We start from the raw sequence: 23,273 nt of genomic DNA, 5'->3' as shown, positions 1-23,273 counted from the left end.
CTGCTCCTCTTTCTTCTTATTTGGCCCATCGAACCTGTGCCGGCTCTCTAAGAGCAATCCAGCTAGTCCTTTTTCAAAATTCTCGTTATCTACTTCCCATCCAAGCCCCACTCCAAATGTCTGAGATCCTCGCACCTTTTTCACCCTCAGTCTCTGCACTGATTGACCTCGACTTCTGTGATTTCAACCTCTATCTCAACGCACCTTAGCCTCTGAGTTCACTGTCCTCCTGACCTCCCTTAACATCTCCCGTCGTATAAACTCTCATATCCGTGTTTACGGCCACCCTCTCGACCTTGCCATCTCATGTGGCCTCTCTCTATGCCCATCGTCTCAATCATAGACAAGGCCATTTCTGATCAGTTCCTTGTATCCCCTCATCACTCCCATCCCACTTCCATCTGTGGCCACCCTTGGGGGGAAAAAAACTTTTGTAAGTGACATGGGGTGGGGAAAAAAAGCACGTTCAAACTCTCAAGCTTTTGGCCCACCGTTCGCCACAATAATTCTGCAGCTATTGTTAGTCTGCTCAATCACACCCTCCCCTTCACCTACAATGCTGCTGTTCCCAGTAAAACCCTTACTCTCTCCCACCCTGGTCATTCCCCTTGGTACGGCCCCCATCTTTGTTCCCTTAAGTCCAAGGGGCCCAGACTTGAACGTATATGGTGCGTAACTGGTTTAGCGATTCATTGCTAGATCTGGCTGGACCACGTTAGGCATTGTCATGCCCTGCTCTCCTCAGCTAAAACTGCTCACTACTCCCAAATCATCCTGGAGAACAAAGATAACCCCCATCTCCTTTTCTCCACTACCACCCGTCTCCTTTTAAACTCCTCTCCCCCGCCCCTTCCGCCCTCGTCTCGAACAACATGCGAGGAGCTCATGAACTACTTCGTCATTAAGATTGAGACCAACCGTTCAGCTGCCTCTGCCACATCCCTCCCTTCCCCTGCCCTAGCCTTGAACTCGGATCTTTCTCTAGTTTCTTTTCTATCTCCCCTCATGCCCTCTCTGAGCTCATCTTGTCCATGAGACCCACCTCCAGTTCCCTCGACCCTATTCCCACCAAACTGCTGACCACCCAACTTCCCTACTTGGCCCCCATGCTAGCTGATACTGTTAACGGTTCCCTCCCCTTCAAATCTACCATCATCACCCCGTTAGTCAAAAAAACGACCCTTGACCCCTTGGTCCTTTCAAACTACCACCCCCTCTTCTCCTCTCAAATCCTGGAATGGGATGTTGCCTCCCAAATCCATGCCCATCTTTCCTGCATCTCTGTTTGAACCTCTTCAATCAGGTATCCGTCCCTGCCGCATTTATGAAAAGGCCCTAATCAAAGTCACAAATGACATCCTCTGTGACTGTGACCGTGGCAAACTATCCCTCCTCATCCTTCTCGACCTCTCTCTGTCGCCTTGTTGACCGCACCATCCTTCTCCAACGCCTCTCCTCCATTGTCCAGCTGTGTGGGACTGCCCTCGCCTGGACCCACTTTTGCCCATCCAGTTGTAGCCAGAGAATCTCCTGACAATGGCTTCTCTTCCCGCCCCCGCACCGTTACCTCTGGATTCCCCCGAGGATCTTTCCTTGCACCCCCCGCCCCTCCTATTTCTCATCTATATGCTGCCCTCAGCGACATCAACCAAAGACATCAGGGTGCACGTGTAGGTTGACACTTGTCACCACCACCTCTTTCAACCCCTCCACTGCCTTTGTATTGTCAGACTGCTTGTCCGACATCTAGTCCTAGATGAGCCGCATTCTGCTCCAATTAAACATTGGGAAGACCAAAGTTATTGTCTGTTCCCTCGCCACCGACTCCATCCGTCTCACTGGCCACTGTCTCCCACTGAACCTCGGTGTCTTATTTGATCCTAAGCTGAGCTTCCGACCCGACATCGTCTCCATCACAAAGACCTGATTCCACCTCTGTAACATCGCCCTGCCTCCGCTTATCTGCTGCTGAAACCCTCATGCAAACACGACTATTCCAATGCTCTCCTGGCCAGCCTCCCATCTTCCACCCTTCATAAACTTGAGTTCATCCGAATCTCTGCTGCCCGTATCCTAACCCCCACCAAGTCCCGTTCACCCCTCACCCCTCCGCTGGTTGACCTACGTCGGTTCCCGGTCCACCAAAGCCTCAATTTTAAAAGTCTCATCCTTGTTTTCAAATCCCTCCCCTCCCCCCATAGCCTCGCCCAACCCTATCTCTGTAACTTTCTTCATCCGAGATCTGTGCGTTCCTCCAACTCTGGCCTCTTGCGCATCCTCGATTTCCTTCGCCCCCACCGTTGCCGGCCGTGCCTCAGCTGCCTCGGCCCACAGCTCTGGAGTGTTCTCTCCACCTCACTCTCCTCCTCTAGGACCCTCAATAAAGCTTGCCTCTGACTGAGCTTTTGGCCGCCTGTCCTAACACCATCATCTTTGGCTTGGTGTCAACCTTTGTCCATAATGTTCCTGTGAAGCACCTTGGGTCATTTTCCTACGTTAAAGGTGTCATATAAATGCTAGTTGTTGTTCTGCCAATATTTGAATTAAACAACATACTTTGTCAGAATGGTGAGCTTTGTTAAATTGCTTTTAATTTTCCTCCATTTTAGTTTTTAATTTAATGGTTCCCCTGCCCTGCCACATGCCTTTCTGCTGCTAAGCATGGGGGAAGGGAATTTGTACCTACACCTCTGGCACTACCACTTTGTAAGTGACCGTTGATTATAAGTGAATTCTTGCTCTGCAGCTGCATCATCTTTCAGTCACTGACAAACTATCATTGCATATTTGCTTTTAGAATCATTACAGCACAGAAGGAGGCCATTCATCCTATCAAGCCTGTGCTGGCTCTTTGTAAGAGCAGTCCCGTTCCCCTGCTCTTTCCCTATAGCGCTGCAAATTTTTTTCCCTTCAAATGTGTCCAGTTCCTTTTTTGAAGGCCATGATTGAATCTGCATCAACCACCCCCTCGGGCAGTGCATCCCAGATCATAACCACTCGCTGCTTAAAAAATTTTTTCCTCGTGTCGCCTTTGGTTCTTTTGCCAATCACCTTAAATCTGTGTCCCCTGGTTCTTGACCCTTCCGCCAATGGGAACAGTTTCTCTTTATTTACTTTATCACAACCTGTAATGATTTTGAACACTTCTATCAAATCTCCTCTCAACCTTCTCTGCTCCAAGGAGAACAACCCCAACTTCTCCAGTCTATCCACGTAACTGAAGACCTTCATCCCTGGAACCATTCTAGTAAATTTTTTCTGCACCCTCTCTATGGCCTTCACATCCTTCCTAAAGTGCGGTGCCCAAAATTGAACACAATACTCCAATTGTGGCCGAACCAGTGTTTTACAAATTTTCAATATAACTTCCTTGCTTTTGTGCTCCATGCCTCTATTTATAAAGCCCAGGATCCCATATGCTTTTTTTAACCACTTTCTCAATCATTTATTCCTTTTAAGGCACAAAAACCCAACAGGAAAAGTGGCCCAACCGTGACTAACAAGAAAAATTAAAGATAGCATTAAATCAAAGGAAGAGGCATATAAAGTTGCCAGAAAAAAGCAGTAAGCCTGAGGATTGGGAGCATGTTAGAAGTCAGCAAAGGAGGACTAAGAAATTGATAAAGAAAGGGAAAATAGAATATGAGAGTAAACTAGCGAGAAACATAAAAACGGACTGTAAAAGCTTCTACGGGTATGTAAAAAAGAAAAGACTGGCGAAGGCAAATGTAGGTCCCTTACAGACAGACGGGAGAATTTATAATGGGGAATAAAGAAATGGCAGAGAAAATAAACAAATACTTTGTCTAGAAAACCAAGGGTCTGGCGAGAATGAGGAACTGAAAGAAAATTAGTATTAGTAAAAAAAAAAGTACTAGAGAAATTAATGGGACTGAAAGTCAATAAATCCCAAGGACCTGATGATCTACATCCCAGGGTTTTGAAAGAGGTGGCGACAGAGATAGTGGATGCATTGGTTGTCATCTTCCAAAATTCTATAGATTCTGGAATGGTTCCTGCAGATTGGAGGGTAGCAAATGTAACCCCATTATTTAAGAAAGGAGGAAGAGAGAAAACAGGGAACTACAGACCTGTTAGTCTGACATCAAGAGTAGGGAAAATGCTAGAATCTATTGTAAAGGATGTGGTAACAGGACACTTAAAAAAAAATAATAGGATTTGGCAGAGTCAACATGGATTTATAAAAGGGAAATCATGTTTGACAAACCCATTGGCGTTCTTTGAGGATGTAACCAGTAAAATAAATAAGGGGGAACCAGTGGATGTGGTGTATTTTGGATTTTCAGAAGGCTTTCGATAAGGTCCCACACAGGAGGTTGGTGAACAAAGTTAGAACACATGGAATTGGGGGTAATATGCTGCCACGGATTGAGAATTGGTTAACAGACAGAAAACAGAGTAGGAATAAAAGGGTCTTTTTCAGGTTGGCAGATGGTGACTAATGGGGTACCGCAGGGATCAGTGCTTGGGCCCCAGCTATTCACAATCTATATCAATGATTTGGATGAGGGGACCAAATGTAATATTTCCAAGTTTGCTGATGACACAAAACTAGGTGGGAATGTGAGTTGTGAGGAGGATGCAAAGAGGCTTCAAGGGGATATAGACAGGCTAAGTGAGTGGGCAAGAACATGGCAGATGGAATATAATGTGGAAGTTATCCACCTTGGTAGGAAAACCAGAACTGCAGAGTATTTTTTTAAATGGTGAGAGATTGGGAAATGTTGATGTTCAAAGGGACCTGGGTGTCCTTGTACATGAGTCACTGAAAGCTAACATGCAGGGGCAGCAAGCAATTAGGATGGCAAATGGTATGTTGGCCTTTATTACAAGAGGATTTGAGTACATGAGTAAAGATGTCTTGCAGCAATTATATAGGGCCTTGGTGAGACCACACCTGAAGTATTGTGTTCAATTTTGGTCTCCTTACCTAAGAGAGGATATACTTGCCGTAGACCTGTATTCTCTAGAGTTTAGAAGAATGAGAGGTGATCTCATTGAAACATACAAAATTCTTACAGGGCTCGACAGGGTAGATGCAGGGAGGATGTTTCCCCTAGCTGGGGAGTCTAGAACCAGGGGTCACAGTCTCAGAATAAGGGGTAGGCCATTTAGGACTGAGATGAGGAGAAATTTCTTCACTGAGGGTGGTGAATCTTTGGAATTCTCTACCCCAGAGGGCTGTGGAGGCTCAGTCATTGAGTACATTCAAAACAGAGATCGATAGATTTCTAGATATTAAAGGCATCAAGGGTAGGGGGATAGTGCAGAAAAATGGTGTTGAGATAGATTATCAGCCATGATCTTGTTGAACGGCAGAGCAGGCTCGAGGGACCGGATGGCCTACTCCTGCTCCTATTTCTTATGTTTTTATGTAACCTGTCCTGCCACCTTTTAAAGATTTTGCACATATATCCCCAGGTCTCCTTGTTTCTGCACCCTCTTTAGAATTTCACCATTTAGTTTATATTGCCTCTCCTCATTTTTCCTGCCAAAATGTATCACTTCGCACTTCTCTGCGTTTAACTTCATCTGCCATGTGTCCGCCCATTCCTCCAGCCTGTCGATGTCCTCTTGAAGTCTATTACTATCCTCCTCACTGTTTACTACACTTCCAAATTTTGTCATCTGCAAATTTTGAAATTTTGCCCTGTACACCCGAGTCCAAGTCATTAATATATGTTTTAAAAAAAAACAGTGGTCCTAGTACCGACCTCTGGGGCGCACCACTGTATACCTTCCTCCAGTCTGTAAAACAACTATTCTGTTTCCTGTCACTTAGCCAATTCTGTATCCATGCTGCCACTGTCCCTTTTATTCCATGGGCTTCAATTTTGCTGACAAGCCTATTATGTGGCACTTCACCAAACGCCTTTTGAAAGTCCATATACACAACATCAACCGCATTGGTCTCATCAACCCTCTGTTAGCTCATCAAAAAACTCCGTTATTTAAACACGATTTGCCTTTAACATCCGTGCTGGCTTTCCTTTATTAATCCACACTTGTCCAAGTGACTATTAATTTTGTCCCAGATTATCGTTTCTAAAAGCTTCCCATCACCAAGGTTAAACTGACTGACCTTAGTTGCTGAGTTTATCCTTCGTTCCACCTTTTTTTTTGAACAAGGATGTAACATTTGAAATTCTCCAGTCCTCTGGTATCTAAGGAGGATTGGAAGATTATGGCCAGCACCTCTGCAATTTCCATCCTTACTTCCCTCAGCAACCTATGATGCATCCCATCTGGACCGGGTGACTTATCTACTCTAAGCATAGCCAGCCTTTCTAGAATCTCCTCTTTATCAATTTTTACGCCATCCAGTACCTCAACTACCTCCCCTTTTTTTTTTACTGTGACTTTGGCAGCATCTTCTTCCATGGAAAAGACATATGCAAACAACTCATTTACTACCTCAGCCATGCCCTCTGCCTCGATGAGTAGATCTCTTTTTTGGTCCCTAATCGGCCCCACCCCTCCTCTTACTACCCATTTAAATTTTTATGCATATTGAAGACTTTTGGATTCCCTTTAATGTTAGCCATCAGTCTATTCTCATAATCTCTCTTTGCCCCGCTTATCTCTTTCACTTCTCTACTTTCTATATTCTGCCTGGTTCTCATTTGTATTATCAACCTGACATCTGTCATACGCCCCCTTTTTCTGCTTCATCTCTTACTCTATCTCTTTCGTCATCCAGGGAGCTCTGGCTTTGGTTGCCCTACCTTTCCCCCTTTTAAGTTAAGTTTCACTTTTTGTGAGGTGATGAATTCACCCATTTGTACATTAAAGAAAAAGAAAGATTTTCCATTTTATATAGTGCCTTTCACGACCTCTGGACGACCCAAAGTGCTTTACAGCCAATGAAGTATTTTTGAAGTGTAGTCGCTGTTGTAATGTAGGAAACACGGCAGCTAACTCGCGCACAGCAAGATCCAACAAACAGCAATGAGATAAATGACCAAATAATCTGTTGTAGTGACATTGGTTGGGGGATAAATTATTGACCAGGACACTGGAGAGAAAGCCCCTGCTCTTCTTCAAAATAGCAGCGAGGGATCTTTTATGCCCACCTGAGAGGGTAGACGGGGCCTTGGTTTTAACATCTCATCCGAAAGACGGCACCTCCGACAGTGCAGCACTCCCTCAGTACTGCACTGGAGTGTCAGCCTGGATTTTGCACATATGGGTTTGTTTGAATTATTCATTGTGATGGTTTTGTATTTAAGAACAATATTTTTGTGATGGGGCTATTGATGCATGTTGGTAACACAGCATTGAAGATATTTTTAAGTGTTATGTTGTTTTAAAAACGGCGCTTTGGTTGTGTGATACGATAACTGGCTGGCTGACAGAGTCCCTGGATAATGTGTACACTTGCTGTAATTTTATGTAATGGCGTTGGCTTTTGAACATTTTTGCCAACTAAGCGGGCATGTAGATGGTTGAAAGATATGTAACCTTTTTACTTTTATTTGCAACTTTTCTGCTTTATGATTTTAAGTGTATAAATTCATTCAGGGACGCCCATTATCAAGCAGCCAATTTATTTTACTGGACAACCAACTGGATCAGTGACTGAAATCCACTGGTTAAGGCATGCCAATGTGAATCCTCGAATTCCTGATGGAAGTCTGTTGTGTAAGATTGGACATCCTGGAGCAAAAACAGAATTCCTTTGGTCTCCTTCCCTGAGGAAGGGTGTACTTGCCTTGGAGGTGGTGCAACGAAGGTTCAGTAGATTGGAAAACCCTCTCATCCCAGGAACCAATGAGGAGAGATTGAGTAGAATGGGCCTATATTCTTTGGAGTTTAGAAGAATGAGAAGTGATCTCATTGAAACATAGAAAATTCTTATAGAGGGCTTGACAGGGTAGATGCTGAGAGTCTAGAACTAGGGGTCAAAGTCTCAAGATAAGAGGTCATCCATTTAGGACCGAGCTGAGGAGGAATTTCTTCACTCAGAGGGTTGTGAATCTGTGGAATTCTCTACCTCAGAGGGCTGTGGATGCTCATTTGTTGAGTATATTCAAGGCTGAAATTGATAGATTTTTGGCACTAAATCGAGGGATTGGGTGGGAAAGTGGAGTTGAGGTCAAAGATCAGCCATGACCTTATCGAATGGCGGAGCAGGCTCGAGGGGCCGTATGGCCTACTCCTGCTCCTATTTCTTATGTTCTTCTGTTCTAACTCAAGGACTGGGATTTTTAAAAATTGTGTTCCTTAGCCGTACTACCTCATGTAAATTGGTTTCCTTGTCCTAATCCTGTTATTGTTTTGGCAGGGAATTGTACTTTTTTCTATTTAAACTAATGTATTGTAAACCATGACAAATTAATATTCATCTAATGTGGTGTGTGTGTGTGTGTATGTCTCTCCATTTATTTTTCTTTTCCCTTACAGCAGAATTCTTTTCAAGCAGCAATGGAATGCCCAAAGGTACGCCTGGAACAAACGACCTGTCCAGATTGCCTTCGCTTGAGTGTAACACGCAGAGGACAGAAGCAAACATTCTGTTTCACCCCGAAGGAGAATTTAGCCCAGTGCCGTCTGCCTCGCCGACCCTCTCTCCGTTAGATTTACAATCCGGGTCCTCGCTGGAGAAACCAGTCATGATGAGCAACATGGAAACCATGCCTACAACATTAACTCTTCCCAGGCCAGGAGAACCAGGAGCTCCTCCTCTCCCTCCCGAACTCCAAGCTGAATCTGAGGGAGCATGTAGCAATGCCAGTGACTCCGAATTTTTACCCTTGAGGTCACGCTCTCCGTGACCTATTACAATCCCTAGTAACGGAGGGTTTTTTATTTTATATATTTTTTTTTAAAACAAAAAGGTAAACTTTAGTGCAAAAACCAGCCTTGAAAACGTATGGATGTTGAAGTCCAAGATTATGCACGCTGACTTTTATGGTACTCCATGTATGCCTTCATTATATTCTGGTACAAAGCTGATTCCTTTTCCAAATGTCGCACTTCGATTTCTGCATCTCACTCACCCACGAGTAAACCTCTCACACACTGCTGCACCATGCTGTGCTATTCCCATTCTCGCAGGGCTTTCAGCAGCAGTGCAAGCAGGCAGCTGAAGTTGGACTGCCTGCTCGCATCATTACTGAAAGGGGGGGGAGAAGAGGAGTAGCTCGACACGTGTGGAGCTGAGGGCCACTCGCTGGTAACCTAATGAAAGAAAGCTAAACAAATTAATGGTGGGCTACTCTGGTCTTCTCCACTTTTTAACGTTAAAACTTTGGGCTGCTTTCGTTCCAGAATAGGAACAGGGAGGTGAACTGTCGCTGAAGCATCACAGTAATGGTGTGGTTGTTTTTTTTTTTAACCAGCTAGTGTTCTAACTGATGCAGAACTGCGCAGAATTTCCAATTCAGCAGAGCCTCGCTACACGTTTCAGGTTAGTGAGGCATGAAAAGCTGGAGTAGTTAACCATTCAGGTTAAGGGTGAGTATGGGCAGAGGGGAAAGGAGTGGGGCAGAGTATCATGCATATATATCCACCGCCAGACGTGTAGTATAACAGGGCCATAATTCTTGGTTGTGACCTTTAGAGCTGCTACAATTTAGTAGGATATTATCTGAACCCAAGAGAAATTAATCCTGCCATCTCTAAAAATAATAATGTTTCAGATCCTCTGTTCCAATTGTACATCCATCATTTTAACAAACTAAATACATTTTACGGGGCTGAAATGACTCTTATTTTTTTCTCCGGCAGTAATTCCACTTACAAATGTCCATCAAAATTAATGTGACTCCCCCTCCCACTTGTAAATATAGGAACAGGAATAGGCCATTCATCCCATCAAGCCTGTTCCGCCAATCAGTCAGATCGTGGCTGATCTATACCACAACTCCATTTACCCAGCCTATGCACCCTATCCCTCGATACCCTTGCCTAACAAAAATCTATTGAACTCAGTCTTGAAAGCTCCAATTGACCCCCCCCCCCCCCCACAGCATCTACTGCTGTTTGGGGGAGGGGGAGGAGGAGTGTTCCAGATTTCCACTACCCTTTGTGTGAAGAAGTGCTTCCTGATTTCACTTCTTAAAATTAAAGCTGGGTTTTTTTTTTAAGATTGTGCCCCCTTGTTCTGGATTTCCCCACCAGAGGAAATAGTTTCTTTTTGCATCTACCCTATCAAATCCCTTTATCATTTTAAAGACCTCAATTAGATCACCCCTCAACCTTCCAAACTCAAGGGAAGACCAGCTAAGTTTATGTAACTTGCCCTCACAATTTATTCCTCTATCATTCTGGTGATTCTGCCAGTATACCCTTCCTGCGGTGCCCAAAACTAATGCCGTACTCCAGATGGGATCTGACCAAGGCTCTGTACAACAGAAGCATCATTTCCTCCTGTTTGTATGCCAGCCACCTTGAGATTAAAAATCAATATTCCATTAGCCTTTTTGATTACTTTTTGTACCTGTGCTTTTAGATGTGCACCAAATTTAATCTGTTAAAATGTATTCAGTCCTGAGGGGGCTGATTTTTGCACCCTTTCGTGTCGAATTTATGAACACACTCTTCCTCCATGTAAACTTTGGGAAGGAGAGGGGAAGGGCCGCAAAGGAAAGAGGAGTAGGTTTTGTGCAGTATTGTAGAGCATACGCTTTTCGAGCGAGCAGCCTCTGTCCTGAGCTGTCTATTCTCCTTATCTGCTGTCAATCCATGAAGTAGTAACAACAACAACCTGCATTTATATATCGCCTTTAACGTAGTAAAACATCCCAAGGCGCTTCACAGGAGCGATTATCAAACAGAATTTGACTCCGCGCCGCAAGGAGATATTTGGACAGGTGACCAAAAGCTTGGTCAAAGAGGTAGCTTTTAAGGAGCACGTTAAAGGAGGAGAGAGAGGCAGGTTTTAAGGAATGTCTTATGGGAGGAGAGAGGGGTTTAGGGAGAGAATTCCAGAGCTTGGGGGCCTAGGCAGCTCAAGGCACGGCTGCCGATGGTGGGGCGATGGAAATCAGGGATGCGCAAGAGGCCAGAATTGGATGAGCACAGAGATCTCGGAGGGCTGGAAGAGGTTACAGTGATGGCTTTGAAAACTAAGATGAGAATAGCAGCAGCTTGAAGCAGCAGATCTCTTTTGCCCTCTCCTGGTCTCTTCTCTTCAACAGGCACTCGAGTGGTTTTAACCATTGTGGCAAGAGTCAGTTTGCTGGCTTGGAACATCCCACAAACACTCATTTCATCAGTTCTTGAAAATGAATGCAACTCTGCTTTTTAAAATGGGTTGATTGTGATGTTGTTTTTCATTTTAATTTTATGAAACATTTCTGTGAACCAAAATACTGTAATATGTGTAGAATGGTTTTCTGTGACATTTACTGCTGCTCAGCCTTGACCTACTTACCTTAAACTTTATACAATGCCATGCATGCGATTGCAGTACAACTTGTCTAAACCTGCTTGAGCTTAAGAATGGTGATTTGTTTTTTTTTTATTTAAGGTAGTTTATAAGAATAAACATGTCTTGTTCATGCTGGCTTTACTATAAACAGAAATCTGTGTATATGAAGCTTTTCAAATCCTCTGTGTTTGGGGAGTATCCTATATAGCTACTGTCTGCACTTGTACATTTTTTTCCTTGATGGTAGATGTCCTCCTGTATTTCTCTTGCCTCTTACAACCCCCCCCCAAAAAAAAAATGCTCTACTCAGATTCTCCCCTCCCCTTGTCATTGCAATTGCTATTATGGAAGCGAAGGAGCAGATGCACTGTTCCATTTGTGTACCGCCTAACATATACTCCATCAAATGTTTTGCTCACTAGCCAAGGGGCATCTAACCTATTGGTTAGCACTTCCCCATGCTTGACATTTGGAATATAGCCGAGTGCAAAAATGTATCTGCCTCCTTCCACACTCTGGCAGTGCTTTATTTTGTTGAATATCTTAATCACTTTTTATTTCAGTAGCTGTTGCTGTTTAGTGTGATAAAATGCTGACTTCAGTCCTCATTGGAAAATATCTCCCAACAAAGCTTGGGCTATTGATGGTGTGAAACCAAAATTGGAGAGATTGTTGCAGCATGCTAAACTGGTAGCTATATTTATCGATGATCCACTCCTTCACCGCACTGGACTCTTGTTCTTCACAGCCAATCTCTCCCTCTTTCAAACAAAACTGTAACCCTTTCTGGCTTGGTACTGATGATGGAACTCTAGAAGAATTTATTTCACCACTGAATATTTTCACTTTGTCATAAAACACGGATTATAGTTCTGCTAACCAGAAAACTTGAGTGTGTTGCGTAAGCTGCCTGAGTTACTAGTGTGTATACTCTACATTTCTGCCTTTATGATGAAACTAAATATCGTAGATTAACACATTTCAAGTGCTTCCTTGCAACTCTTGGTACCAGCATACGTTTTTGTGTCAGAAAGTCATTGCTTAAGTCTTAGTTACAAAAGCTAAATGTGAAAGGTACATTAAGATCTTTCTCCGTAAAGCTCTTTTGCCAAACACTATTTATGGTCAAATGTTGTGCAAAATGTTGTTGTAGCTTTACAGAGAAACTCTGCTTGGCATTATTAGAAAAGAAATTACTGTTTCATTCACAAACTTTTTTGTGGAGGTATTTTTAGCATTTCAGGCACTTACTGTATTATTCAGATTATGCTAGGAAGTTGTGGAGGTTTTTAATTTTAGTGTCCATTCCCCAAAAGAATTGGTAAAAGCAACACTGCATTAATTTTTGGTCCTGAGGTTGACCCTAAAAAGTGTAGGCTGACCTGAGATGCAGGTGACCTCCCCATCAGCACCCGTGTCTAGGTTACAGACAGGCATCAAATGTTTTTTTTAAAAATAAGAGCCTCGTGAAAGTAGAATTCATTTGAAGGATATGTTGAGATATTTTATCAGGAGGCTTTTCTCTCCTTCAGTGGCAAGTTTTATTTTAGATCGATGTTGAAGATGTGTGGAGCAGAAAGGATTATATTTGCTGCTTGAACTGATATTGGAAGGTGTTAGATGTTTTTGTAAATTTTGACGGAGGAGATGTGGATTAGAGAGCTAGCCAATCTGTCTAATGCCCCACTAATGAGCAGGATAGCAGTTGTGAACAGCGGCTCATTATTGAGGTTTGCACTTTTCAAGTTTAATAGCACTTTGGACCAAACTTGATGCAATATTAGTTTTAATACCAGCTAAGTTTGCGATGATGCTGATTTGTATGTGAGAATGTGCTTTCTCTATTACAACCGATGAAAGACCGTGGTAGCAGACGGCAGGACAGGGTGGGTGGGGTGAAGGGAAGGGAAAGAGAAACATTTGTACCCTGAGGATTCCATACAAAAAGTCTCCCGTGCAACATAGTTTTGACTCCAATACGTAATTTGATCAGCATTGTTTTCCAAGTCCCTTTACATATGGCATTATAATATGACTGACTTGGCTGTTCCATGATTTTGTCTGGAGATTTTTAATCTAACTTTTTTATACACAAGTAACTGCATTCCAGCAATGTGCCTGGGTTTATGTTAGAATTTCAATTCTTGCCATCTGTCATGACTGAGAGGCAACTGCATTACCCAAATGTCCATAATTGATGTGAAACTGGTGAGGCATTAGGAATAGTCTACGTGGGTAGCTGTCTGTTATACCCTACAATGCTAGGTACTGAGCAAAGAAAATGCATAAGTCCCATGTTGTGGGACTAGCTGGATTGCTCTTGCATAGAGCCGGCGCGGACTCGATGGGCCAAATGGCCTCCTTCCATGCTGTTATGACTCTCTATATAAAAAGAAACTGAGCAAAAGGAATTGGATAAATACTTGAAGGAGAAAATTTGCTACGGGGAGTAGGACTAATTGTATGGCTCTTTCGAAGAGCCAGCACAGGCACGATTGGCTGAATGACCTATGATTCTCTGAAGGCAAAACAGAAGATAATATCTCCTTCAATGCTGCATCAGCAAAGAGAACTAAAGGAAGTCACAAAAGAACCCAGCCGCGATTTATTTATTTAAAGCTGCGGCAGATGTTTAATGTTTCAAGTTCATTTTTGTACTATTAAGCTTCCTTTAGTTTCAACTGTGGTCTTATTAATTCGGTTTTGCAGCTAGGATCTGAATGCGAATCATTCCATTCAGTCAACTGTTGCAGTTAAGGGAACACAGGTAGGAAATGTGCTAGCTATTTTGAAGTCAGCAGGTGAGGCAAACTAGTAACATTTTTGTTTGTGAAGACTATTTTTAAAAATTGCTCATTGGTTTTTAAAATAATTCTTTGACTTTTGTAAGTGACTTTTTTTTTTAAAAGTGTAAACGGCAAGTGTAGTTCCACAATATGCTCCCATCGTATTAATTCACCTTTCATTGCAGTCAGGCTTAGAGATAGGAAAGAAGAACTGCAAATGCTAAAAATCTGAAATAAAAACAGATGGTGCTGGAAATACAGAGCACAGAGTCAGTCAACATCTGTAAAGAGAAAAACAGGTTGTTTTTTTTATTCGTTCATGGGGTGTGGGCGTCGCTGGCGAGGCCGGCATTTATTGCCCATCCCTAATTGCCCTTGAGAAGGTGGTGGTGAGCCGCCGTCTTGAACCGCTGCAGTCCGTGTGGTGAAGGTTCTCCCACAGTGCTGTTAGGAAGGGAGTTCCAGGATTTTGACCCAGCGACAATGAAGGAACGGCGATATATTTCTTAGCCGGGATGGTGTGTGACTTGGAGGGGAACGTGCAGGTGGTGTTGTTCCCATGTACCTGCTGCTCTTGTCCTTCTAGGTGGTAGAGGTCGCGGGTTGGCATTGCAAGTCCCCTCATGGGTTCTGATGAAGGGTCTACACTCAATAACATATCTTGTTTTCTCTTTACGGATGACGACAGATTTCTATTTCTTTAGTAATAGGTAGAAGTTATTTTCTAATTTGAAATCGCGATATTCTATATGGCATCTTATCAAACTGCCATGCATACATGTGACTCTAAGCTACATGGTTTTAATTTCCACTAAAGTGTAATACCTCGCACATGCACAATAGATTGACAGGACCAACTTAGTTAATTTAGTCACATTCTCTTGCTTGTATATTTTTACATTTTTTTTTAAAATTGAAAGAATAAAACGGATAAAGCTCTTTGTGTAGTTTCAAAGATAAATCCTGGCAATTAATTGTGTGCTAGCTAATTGCTTTGATAGTGGAAAAGTAGGTGTTGGGCTTAAAAAAAAAGTGATGTGTGTTCTTTGATTTTATAGATGTATTAAAAAGAGGTAAACTAACCTGAGAAGGAATTATGTTCTCAAATCTTTTTTATTCATTCAGATTATTTTTGGACAGAGCAGGAAAGAACTATGGGGATATATATCTCTCGCGCGCTCGCTCTCTCTCTCTCTCTCATACACGTACTTCTGTGCTCTTGTTCAAATCGTGCCATTGTCCACCTAAACAGGCAGATGGGGCTTTGGTTTAATGTCTCATTCGAAGATGGCACCTCCAAGAAAGGAGCACTTGTCCTCAGTGCTGCACTAGCATGTCAACCTATATTATGTATTCAAAAGTACACAGTACATTTTGTGAAGTAATAATAGCTTTAGGATTAGAAATGTTTTTTTTTTTAAAAAATTTTGCTTGTGTTACTGCTTCACTGTCTACTAAAAAAAAAAATGTTTTCCTGCAAAGCCGTATTTGAATGTATCAGTGTAGGTAAGACTTTGAATAACAATATTGTTGTTCAGGTACCTGCGTTTGTTTGAATACTAATATATTCCATAATTTCCAATTGTAAGCAGTATGTTATTTTGTTTCAGACCTCTTTTATTTTAAATCTAATTGCTTCAAATAAAGAAGCCAACCATAAAGGAACTAAACAGCAGAAGTCTCCACCTTTTACTCTCCCCCCTGATGGCTCAGTTGGTAAACGCAGTATGTAATGGAGCCACACACATCGATGGGTCCCCGGGTTCACGTTCCCAGTCTGTACTGAATTTGCTGCGATCTCAGCCGGGATGACCTTGGGGGTTACGGCAGGAATCGGCCTCCGCATTGCTGGGCTGGGGAGAGAATGTTTCAGATGGGGCTGTTGCTGCTGCTGATTTTGTTTCTGGAAAATGCACGTGTGTTGATGTTTGGAGAGGATTTTGAGCTCAGTTTGTAGTGCTTCCTGCTTCCCCCGCCCCAGGCAAATGCCATCACTCGCTGTCTGGCACCCTCGTACTGAAGAATGACTATTTAGTCACCATACCTGAGGTTGCCAATGAAACCATTTCCCCAGCAGAAGTCGATGCTTCAGGGGAGGAGTTAGGAGAAAATTAGCCAAAAAAATCCTCAATACTACCTTCATTTGTGTTATTTGTTTTTTTTCAACCTATTTAATACATAATTCTTTAGATACTTAACTGCTGCCATCAATACCACAAGCTTGTATCTGATTCTGTGTAATCTGGCTGGATTTGTAGTTGTTTAATTACACAATGCAATTCAAGAAAAAGCACAATTTTTTTGCACAAATGTTGTGACCAACATCTTGTGACAGAACAGACTATTCTAAGATTCCTCCTGAGATTATGATGATCCTGCAGGACATTTGCACTATTCATATTTTTACTGGCCAAACTTTTTAACCACTATCTTCATAGCCCGAATCAAAGGGAAGAGACGGGGGTTCTCCATTTTGAAAACTTCCCACCATTTTGTAAATGTTTGGATGCTGTGATGGGGAATGCTATTGGATGAGCTAAGATTTCTTCAATTTTTGTCGATTTAATTGAAACTGAATACTATAGCTAATAAAAATGTTCATGTGACTATCTTAAAAGGAGCTTAAATAGTCTGTTTAGAATTTTAGTAAGACTTCCTCATTGGTCTCTAACATGGGTACTTAACTCAACTCAACATTATGTGCTAATATGGTTAACTCAGGATGACTTCACTTGTATATTAAATCTTGGAAATTTATACACTTATCGATCACTACTCAACTCTGGGTTTGAGTTGTACCAATTATTTGTAATGTAACCATCAACAGTTAAATGGTAGAATGAAATACATAAGACTCTGCAACCTATTGTCAAATAGTGATGGACTTTGTTTTGATCGGTTAAAATAAAAGTCCCTTTTTCCTAAATCCTAATCTTGCCATGATTCTTCATTCATTGATCTCCATATATCCTCTCTGATTTTCAGACTCCCCAGTTCTATTCCTGCTGCAGGACTACTCTTAATAAATTTCCAAACAAGCTTCTCAAGTTCAGAGCAGAGGGTATCAAGACAGCAATCTTCCATTTTCACCTTTTACTAAAACCTTACACCTGAATTTGATTTCCTACATGACTACGGTTGTGATTTCTATCTGCAATAGGGGGGCTTCCAGTGAGACTGAAAACTACCAAACAACGTTACAGATATTGGTGGATCTTTAGGCCATTGCATCAAGTATGTTGGGTGCTTTTGGAGGCTTCTACAATAATCAAAGGAACAGGCTGGATTTTATTCTCATGGGGAATATGTAGTATAGATTGTGGCCTTCTACAAAACGAGAAGGGAGGGAGGTAATGGCAGCTTTGAAAGGAAGAAAGACAGGGCCTGAATGTAGGGAGCCGTTAGCAATGTTGACAAGCATGGGGGCCGGGAGGGATGCTTGAGTGGTGAGTGGAGCTCGAGGTGTGCCTCACGCAAGAGATGGGTTTGGACAGGGCGTGGGAGGAGATGGAAGAGAAAGCGATGGGGGATCGGGTGTATGGTGGGTGGGAGACTGGGAGAGGTTGGGAAGGAGAAGAATTGAAGCTGCAAAGGTGATCTCAATCCATGAGCTCTTTACACTAGGTGTTGGAGGTGTCCAGGGGTGGGATGGTGGGGGGCGGGGGGGAGGGGCGGGAGAGGAGAAAGGGATGGAGTACTGCTCGTGTTGGGGAAAAGGAACTTTGTGTTTAGCATCAGCCCTCAGGGTGACCCTGGAGTGGTGGTAGAATTTTGTTGAGAGTTGAGACACTCCTAGTGCTCAAGACTTGAGCCAGATCTCAATGAATTCTTTAAACAAGTCATGTACACTCTCTATTTTGGTGGCCCTCAGGCATAAGGGGAGTAAAAAGAGGGACTCAAATGGTGGGGTGGGGGGGGGATGACAAGGCTGAGACACATTGAGTGATTTGGTGAAGGCCGAGGCAGATGCATAGTTAAGCAGATCGACAGCAGCAGTTGTATCGTGACACGTGGAGGAGCAGAGGAGAGGGAGAAAAAGTTGAAGAGTTGAGTTCAAGATACAGCAACATTAAAGCTATTCGTATTGTGAACTCCTACAAACCTGGCAGCTGGTCACCCCGACAGTAAGGTCTCAAACTACAACAACAACCTGCATCATCTCAGCCCCAGGACATAGCTACCAGACTGGGCCTGCGGCAGCTGTGTGAGCGAACCAACACAAGGGAAAAACTTACTTGACCTCGTCCTCACCAATCTACCTGTCGCAATTGCATCTGTCCATGACCGTATTGGTAGGAGTGACCACCGCACAGTCCTCGTGGAGATGAAGTCCCGTCTTCACACTGAGGACACCATCCAACATGTTGTGTGGCACTACCACCGTGCTAAATGGGATAGATTCAGACCAGATCTAGCAGCTCAAAACTGGGCATCCATGAGGCATTGTGGGCCATCAGCAGCAGCAGAATTGTATTCCAGCACAATCTGTAACCTCATGGCCCAGTATATTCCTCATTCGACCATTACCAACAAGCCAGGGATCAACCCTGGTTCAATGAGGAGTGTAGAAGAGCATGCCTGGAGCAGGAGCAGCACCAGGCATACCTAAAAATTATTTGAGGGGTTGCGAATGGAACTGAACACTGTGCAATCAGCAGCGAACATCCCCATTTCTGACCTTATGATGGAGGGAAGGTCATTGATGAAGCAGCTGAAGATGGTTGGGCCTAAGACACTGCCCTGAGGACCACCTGCAGCAATGTCCTGAGGCTGAGATGATTGGCTTCCAACAACCGCTACCATCAGAAGAGAGAAGTAGGGTTCCTCAGTTCAGTTCCATTCGCAACCCCTCAAATAATGAAGCAGTCTGAGCCCGCATGCAGCAAGACCTGGACAACATCCACGCTTGGTCTCATAAGTGGCAAATAACATTCGTGCCAGGCAATGACCATCTCCAACAAAAGAGAGTCGAACCACCTCCCCATGACATTCAACGGCATTACCATCGCCGAATCACCCACCATCAACATCCTGGGGGTCACCATTGACCAGAAACTTAACTGGACCAGCCATATAAATACTGTGGCTACAAGAGCAGGTCAGAGGCTGGGTATTCTGTGGCGAGTGACTCACCTCCTGACTCCCCAAAGCCTTTCCACCATCTACAAGGCATAAGTCAGGAGTGTGATGGAATATTCTCCACTTGCCTGGATGAGTGCAGCTCCAACAACACTCAAGAAGCTCGACACCATCCAGGACAAAGCAGCCCGCTTGATTGGCACCCCATCCACCACCCTAAACATTCACTCCCTTCACCACCGGTGCACAGTGGCTGCAGTGTGCACCATCCACAGGATGCACTGCAGCAACTCGCCAAGGCTTATTCCACAGCACCTCCCAAACCCGTGACCTCTACCACCTAGAAGGACAAGGGCAGCAGGCACATGGGAACAACACCACCTGCACGTTCCCCCTCCAAGTCACTCACCATCCCGACTTGGAAATATATCGTCGTTCCTTCATCGTCGCTGGGTCAAAATCCTGGAACTCCCTTCCTAATAGCACCGAGGGAGAACTGTCACCACACGGACTGCAGCGGTTCAAGAAGGCGGCTCGCCATCACCTTCTCGAGGGCAATTAGGGATGGGCAATAAATGCCAGCCTCGCCAGCGACGCCCACATCCCAAGAACGAATATAAAAAAAAAATTCACTCTTCCTAGTGTTTAACCGGGGGAAATTGCGGCTCATCCAAGACTGGAATTTCGGACGAGCAGTCTGACGACAGAGGCAGTGAACGGGTTGAGAGGTGGTGGAGATCTAGAAATGGGTGTCAGTGCACACGTGGAAGCTGACCCAGTGTCTGCGGATGATGTCGCCAAGGGGCAGCACGTTTATGAAGAAGAGGGGGGCCCAGGGCAGATCCTTGAGAGACTCTGGATGTAATGGTGGGAGGGCAAGAGGAGAAGCCATTGCTGGAGATTCTCTGGCTATAATCAGATAGGTGAGAGTGGAACCTAGTGAGGATATTCCCAGAGCTGAAAAGAAAGCTGGCATGATTGAATGAGATAGGAGCCAAGAGGGGCTGGGGAAAAAATAAGGGTGATAGAAGTGATGGCCTCAATTCCAGCGCAGTAGTCAAAATACGCTCGTGAGTGAATATGGAGGATACTTGGGTTACATAGGAATAGCAGAGGAATATACAGAGCTAAGGAAGTCTTACTACAATTGCACAGGGCTTTGGTGAGACTTCGCCTGGAGTACTGCGTACAGTTTTGACCTCCTTCCTTGTTTAAGGAAGGATATACTTGCCTTTAGAGGCAGTGCAGCAAAGGTTCACTAGATTAATGCGTGGGATGGGAGGGTTGTCCTATGAGGCGAGATTGAGCAGAATGGGCCTGTACTCTCTGCAGTTTAGAAGAATGAGAGGTGATCTCATTGAAACATATAAGATTCTGAGGGCTTGACAGGGTAGATGCTGAGAGGCTGTTTTCCCCCTGGCTGGAGAGTCTGGAACTAGAGGGCATAGTCTCAGGATAAGGGGTCGGCCATTTAAGACTGAGATGAGGAAGAATTTCTTCACTCAGACGGTTGAGAATCTTTGGAATTCTCCATCCCAGAGGGCTGTGGATGCTAAGTATATTCAAGGCTGAGATGGATAGATTTTTGGACTCTAGGGGAATTGAGGGATATGAGGATCAGGCGGGAAAGTGGAGTTGAGGTCGAAGATTAGCCCTGATCTTATTGAATGGCCTACTCCTGCTCCTATTTCTTATGTTCTTATACGGGGAGAGTGCAGGCAGTGGGATTAATATTGGATTGATCTAGCAAAAAGCCAGCACAGAGACAATGGGCTAGATGACCTCCTTCTGAGCTGCAGATTTCTATGATCCTATTTAAATATGTGAGGGTGATTTTAAAAAAATTTTTTGCAGGGTGAAAAATAGGTCAAAATGCTGGGCTTATATAGTTTTGAATCAAAATGAATTCTCATCCTCGCTGACCTACATTGGCTCCCGGTCCAGCAACGCCTCATTTTTAAAATTCTCATCCTTGTTTTCAAATCCCTCCATGGCCTCGCCCCTCCCTATCTCTGTAACCTCCTCCAGTCCTACAACCCTCCGAGATCTCTACGTTCCTCCAATTCTGGCCTCTTGCGCCTCCCCAATTTTAATCGCTCCACCATTGGCGGCCGTGCCTTCGGCTGCTTAGGCCCTAAGCTCTGGAATTCCCTCCCTAAACCTCTCTGCCTCTCTACCTCTCTCTCTTCCTTTAAGACACTCATTAAAACCTACCTCTTTGACCAAGCTTTTGGTCACCTGTCAAGAAAGACTTGCATTTATATCGAGCCTTTCACGACCTCGGCATGCCCCAAAGCGCTTTAAAGTTAACGAAGTACTTTTGAAGTGTAGTCACTATTGTAACGTAGGAAACATGGCTGCCAATCTGCACACAGCATGGTCCCACAAACAGCAATGTGATAATGACCAGATAATCTGCTTTTAGTGATATTGGTTGAGGGATAAATATTGGCCAAGACACCGGGACGACTCCCCTGCTCTTCTTCGAAATAGTGCCATGTGATCTTTTATGTCCACTTGAGAGGGCAGTCAGAGCCTCGGTTTAACGTCTCATTGGAAAGACGGCACCTCTGACAGTGCAGCACTCCCTCAGTACTGCACTGAATGAATGGCCCAGAAACTGCTTGGAAAAGAACAGTAAGCTCAACAGCACTCACCATTTTTAGTGGCGAAATCGAGGAGCAAGATCCGGCATTCGCAAATGCGCAGAGAAACACAGAAATCCGGAACTTGCTCCTTCTGGTTTGCCAGTGACATGTCAGCTTCGAATTAAAGGGATATCATCGACTGGAATCAGTGGAAGCAAGGGACCAGCGCCAACTTGCTCATCTGCCCAGCTGGAAAGTGACTAATATCGCCACAAAACAAGTATGCTTAAAAATACCAGGTAAGTATTAAAGACTGCCAAACAACTAAAAATTAACTTTTAAAAATGTGGAGCCTCATTACTCCTTATTTTTATAATTTTTGGTCATGAAAATTTTTTTAAAAATTTTTTTCCTTCTGTCTCTTTTATTTAATTTGTTTATTTCTTACCCTCTCTTTCAGTGTCTATAACTGTTTTTACAAATGATTTTAATGCTGTATCTTTCACTTCCTCAATTTAACGTTGCAGCTGGCAGAAAAGGTTTGCAGCTTGTCAAAAATGCTGCAAACTGATTGGTGAAGGGGAGAGAACGATCCCCGCTTCACCCAGGATGCTAGCTTCGCTTGAACAAAGCCTGGGCTCTTCTCCACTTGCTATTCGAGGAAGTGCACCCGGTAAAGATCGCAGTAAGTTAGGGGGTTAGTATAAATCTATGGAGCGGCGAGAACTGTCAGTTCGCCGCTCCGAGAAATTTCTGGACCAATATCTCTTTATGTGGCTCGGAGTCAAATTTTTGCCTGATGACCCTCCTGTGAAGCGCCTTGGGACGTTTATTAAAGGAACAGCACCTCGTCTTTCGATTAGGCACTTTACAACCTTCTGGACTCAACATCGATTGCAATAACTTGAGATCATAACCACTGCTCCTATTTTTTTTTGGACAGCGAGGTGCTGGTAATGGTTCTGATGTTGCTATTTACAGCTCCTCTAAACCCATCTTTTGTTTCTTTGCTTGTCCCATTACCAATGTCCTTGCCTTGCACCATCATCCCTTTTGTCATTTAATCACCCGTGCCCTCCACACTATCAGAGACCTTCCCTTTTGTTCTTTCCTCCCCTCCCTCTCCCGGCTCTGCGCTTGCTTAAAAACTATTCAATCTTTAACTTCTTCCAGTTCTGAGGGACCTGAAACGTTAACTCTGCTTCTTTCTCCACAGATGCTGCCTGACTGGCTGAGCATATCCAGCATTTGTCGCCCACCCCTCAATGCCCTTGAGAAGGTGGTGGTGGTGGTGGTGGTGGTGGTGAGCCGCCTTCTTGAACCGCTGCAGTCCCTGTGGCGAAGGTTCTCCCTTGCATTGCACATCAGACAAATGCAAGTTTGTTGTTGATTGACAAGCCTGTCTGTTGAGCTGGCGACCTGTAA

General features: G+C 43.9%; 1 protein-coding gene across 2 annotated transcripts in view; it reads left to right on the top strand.

The window, feature by feature from the left end:
* bcl10 (BCL10 immune signaling adaptor) overlaps nt 1-17,113 on the top strand; it is a 44,832-nt gene extending 27,719 nt beyond the window's left edge. The window contains exon 3 of one of the 2 annotated variants that reach the window (XM_067989811.1): nt 8,428-17,113. In XM_067989811.1, coding sequence (XP_067845912.1) covers nt 8,428-8,795 — 368 coding nt within the window. In that variant the 3' untranslated portion in view covers nt 8,796-17,113. Of the gene's footprint in view, nt 1-8,424 lie in introns of both variants that reach the window. The other variant, XM_067989810.1, reaches the window with a different exon arrangement.
* Nucleotides 17,114-23,273: the final 6,160 nt, after the last annotated feature.

The sequence above is a fragment of the Heptranchias perlo genome, chromosome 9 (genome assembly GCF_035084215.1).
Source record: "Heptranchias perlo isolate sHepPer1 chromosome 9, sHepPer1.hap1, whole genome shotgun sequence".
NCBI lineage: Eukaryota > Metazoa > Chordata > Chondrichthyes > Hexanchiformes > Hexanchidae > Heptranchias > Heptranchias perlo.
This window is presented reverse-complemented; position numbering and strand designations above follow the sequence as displayed.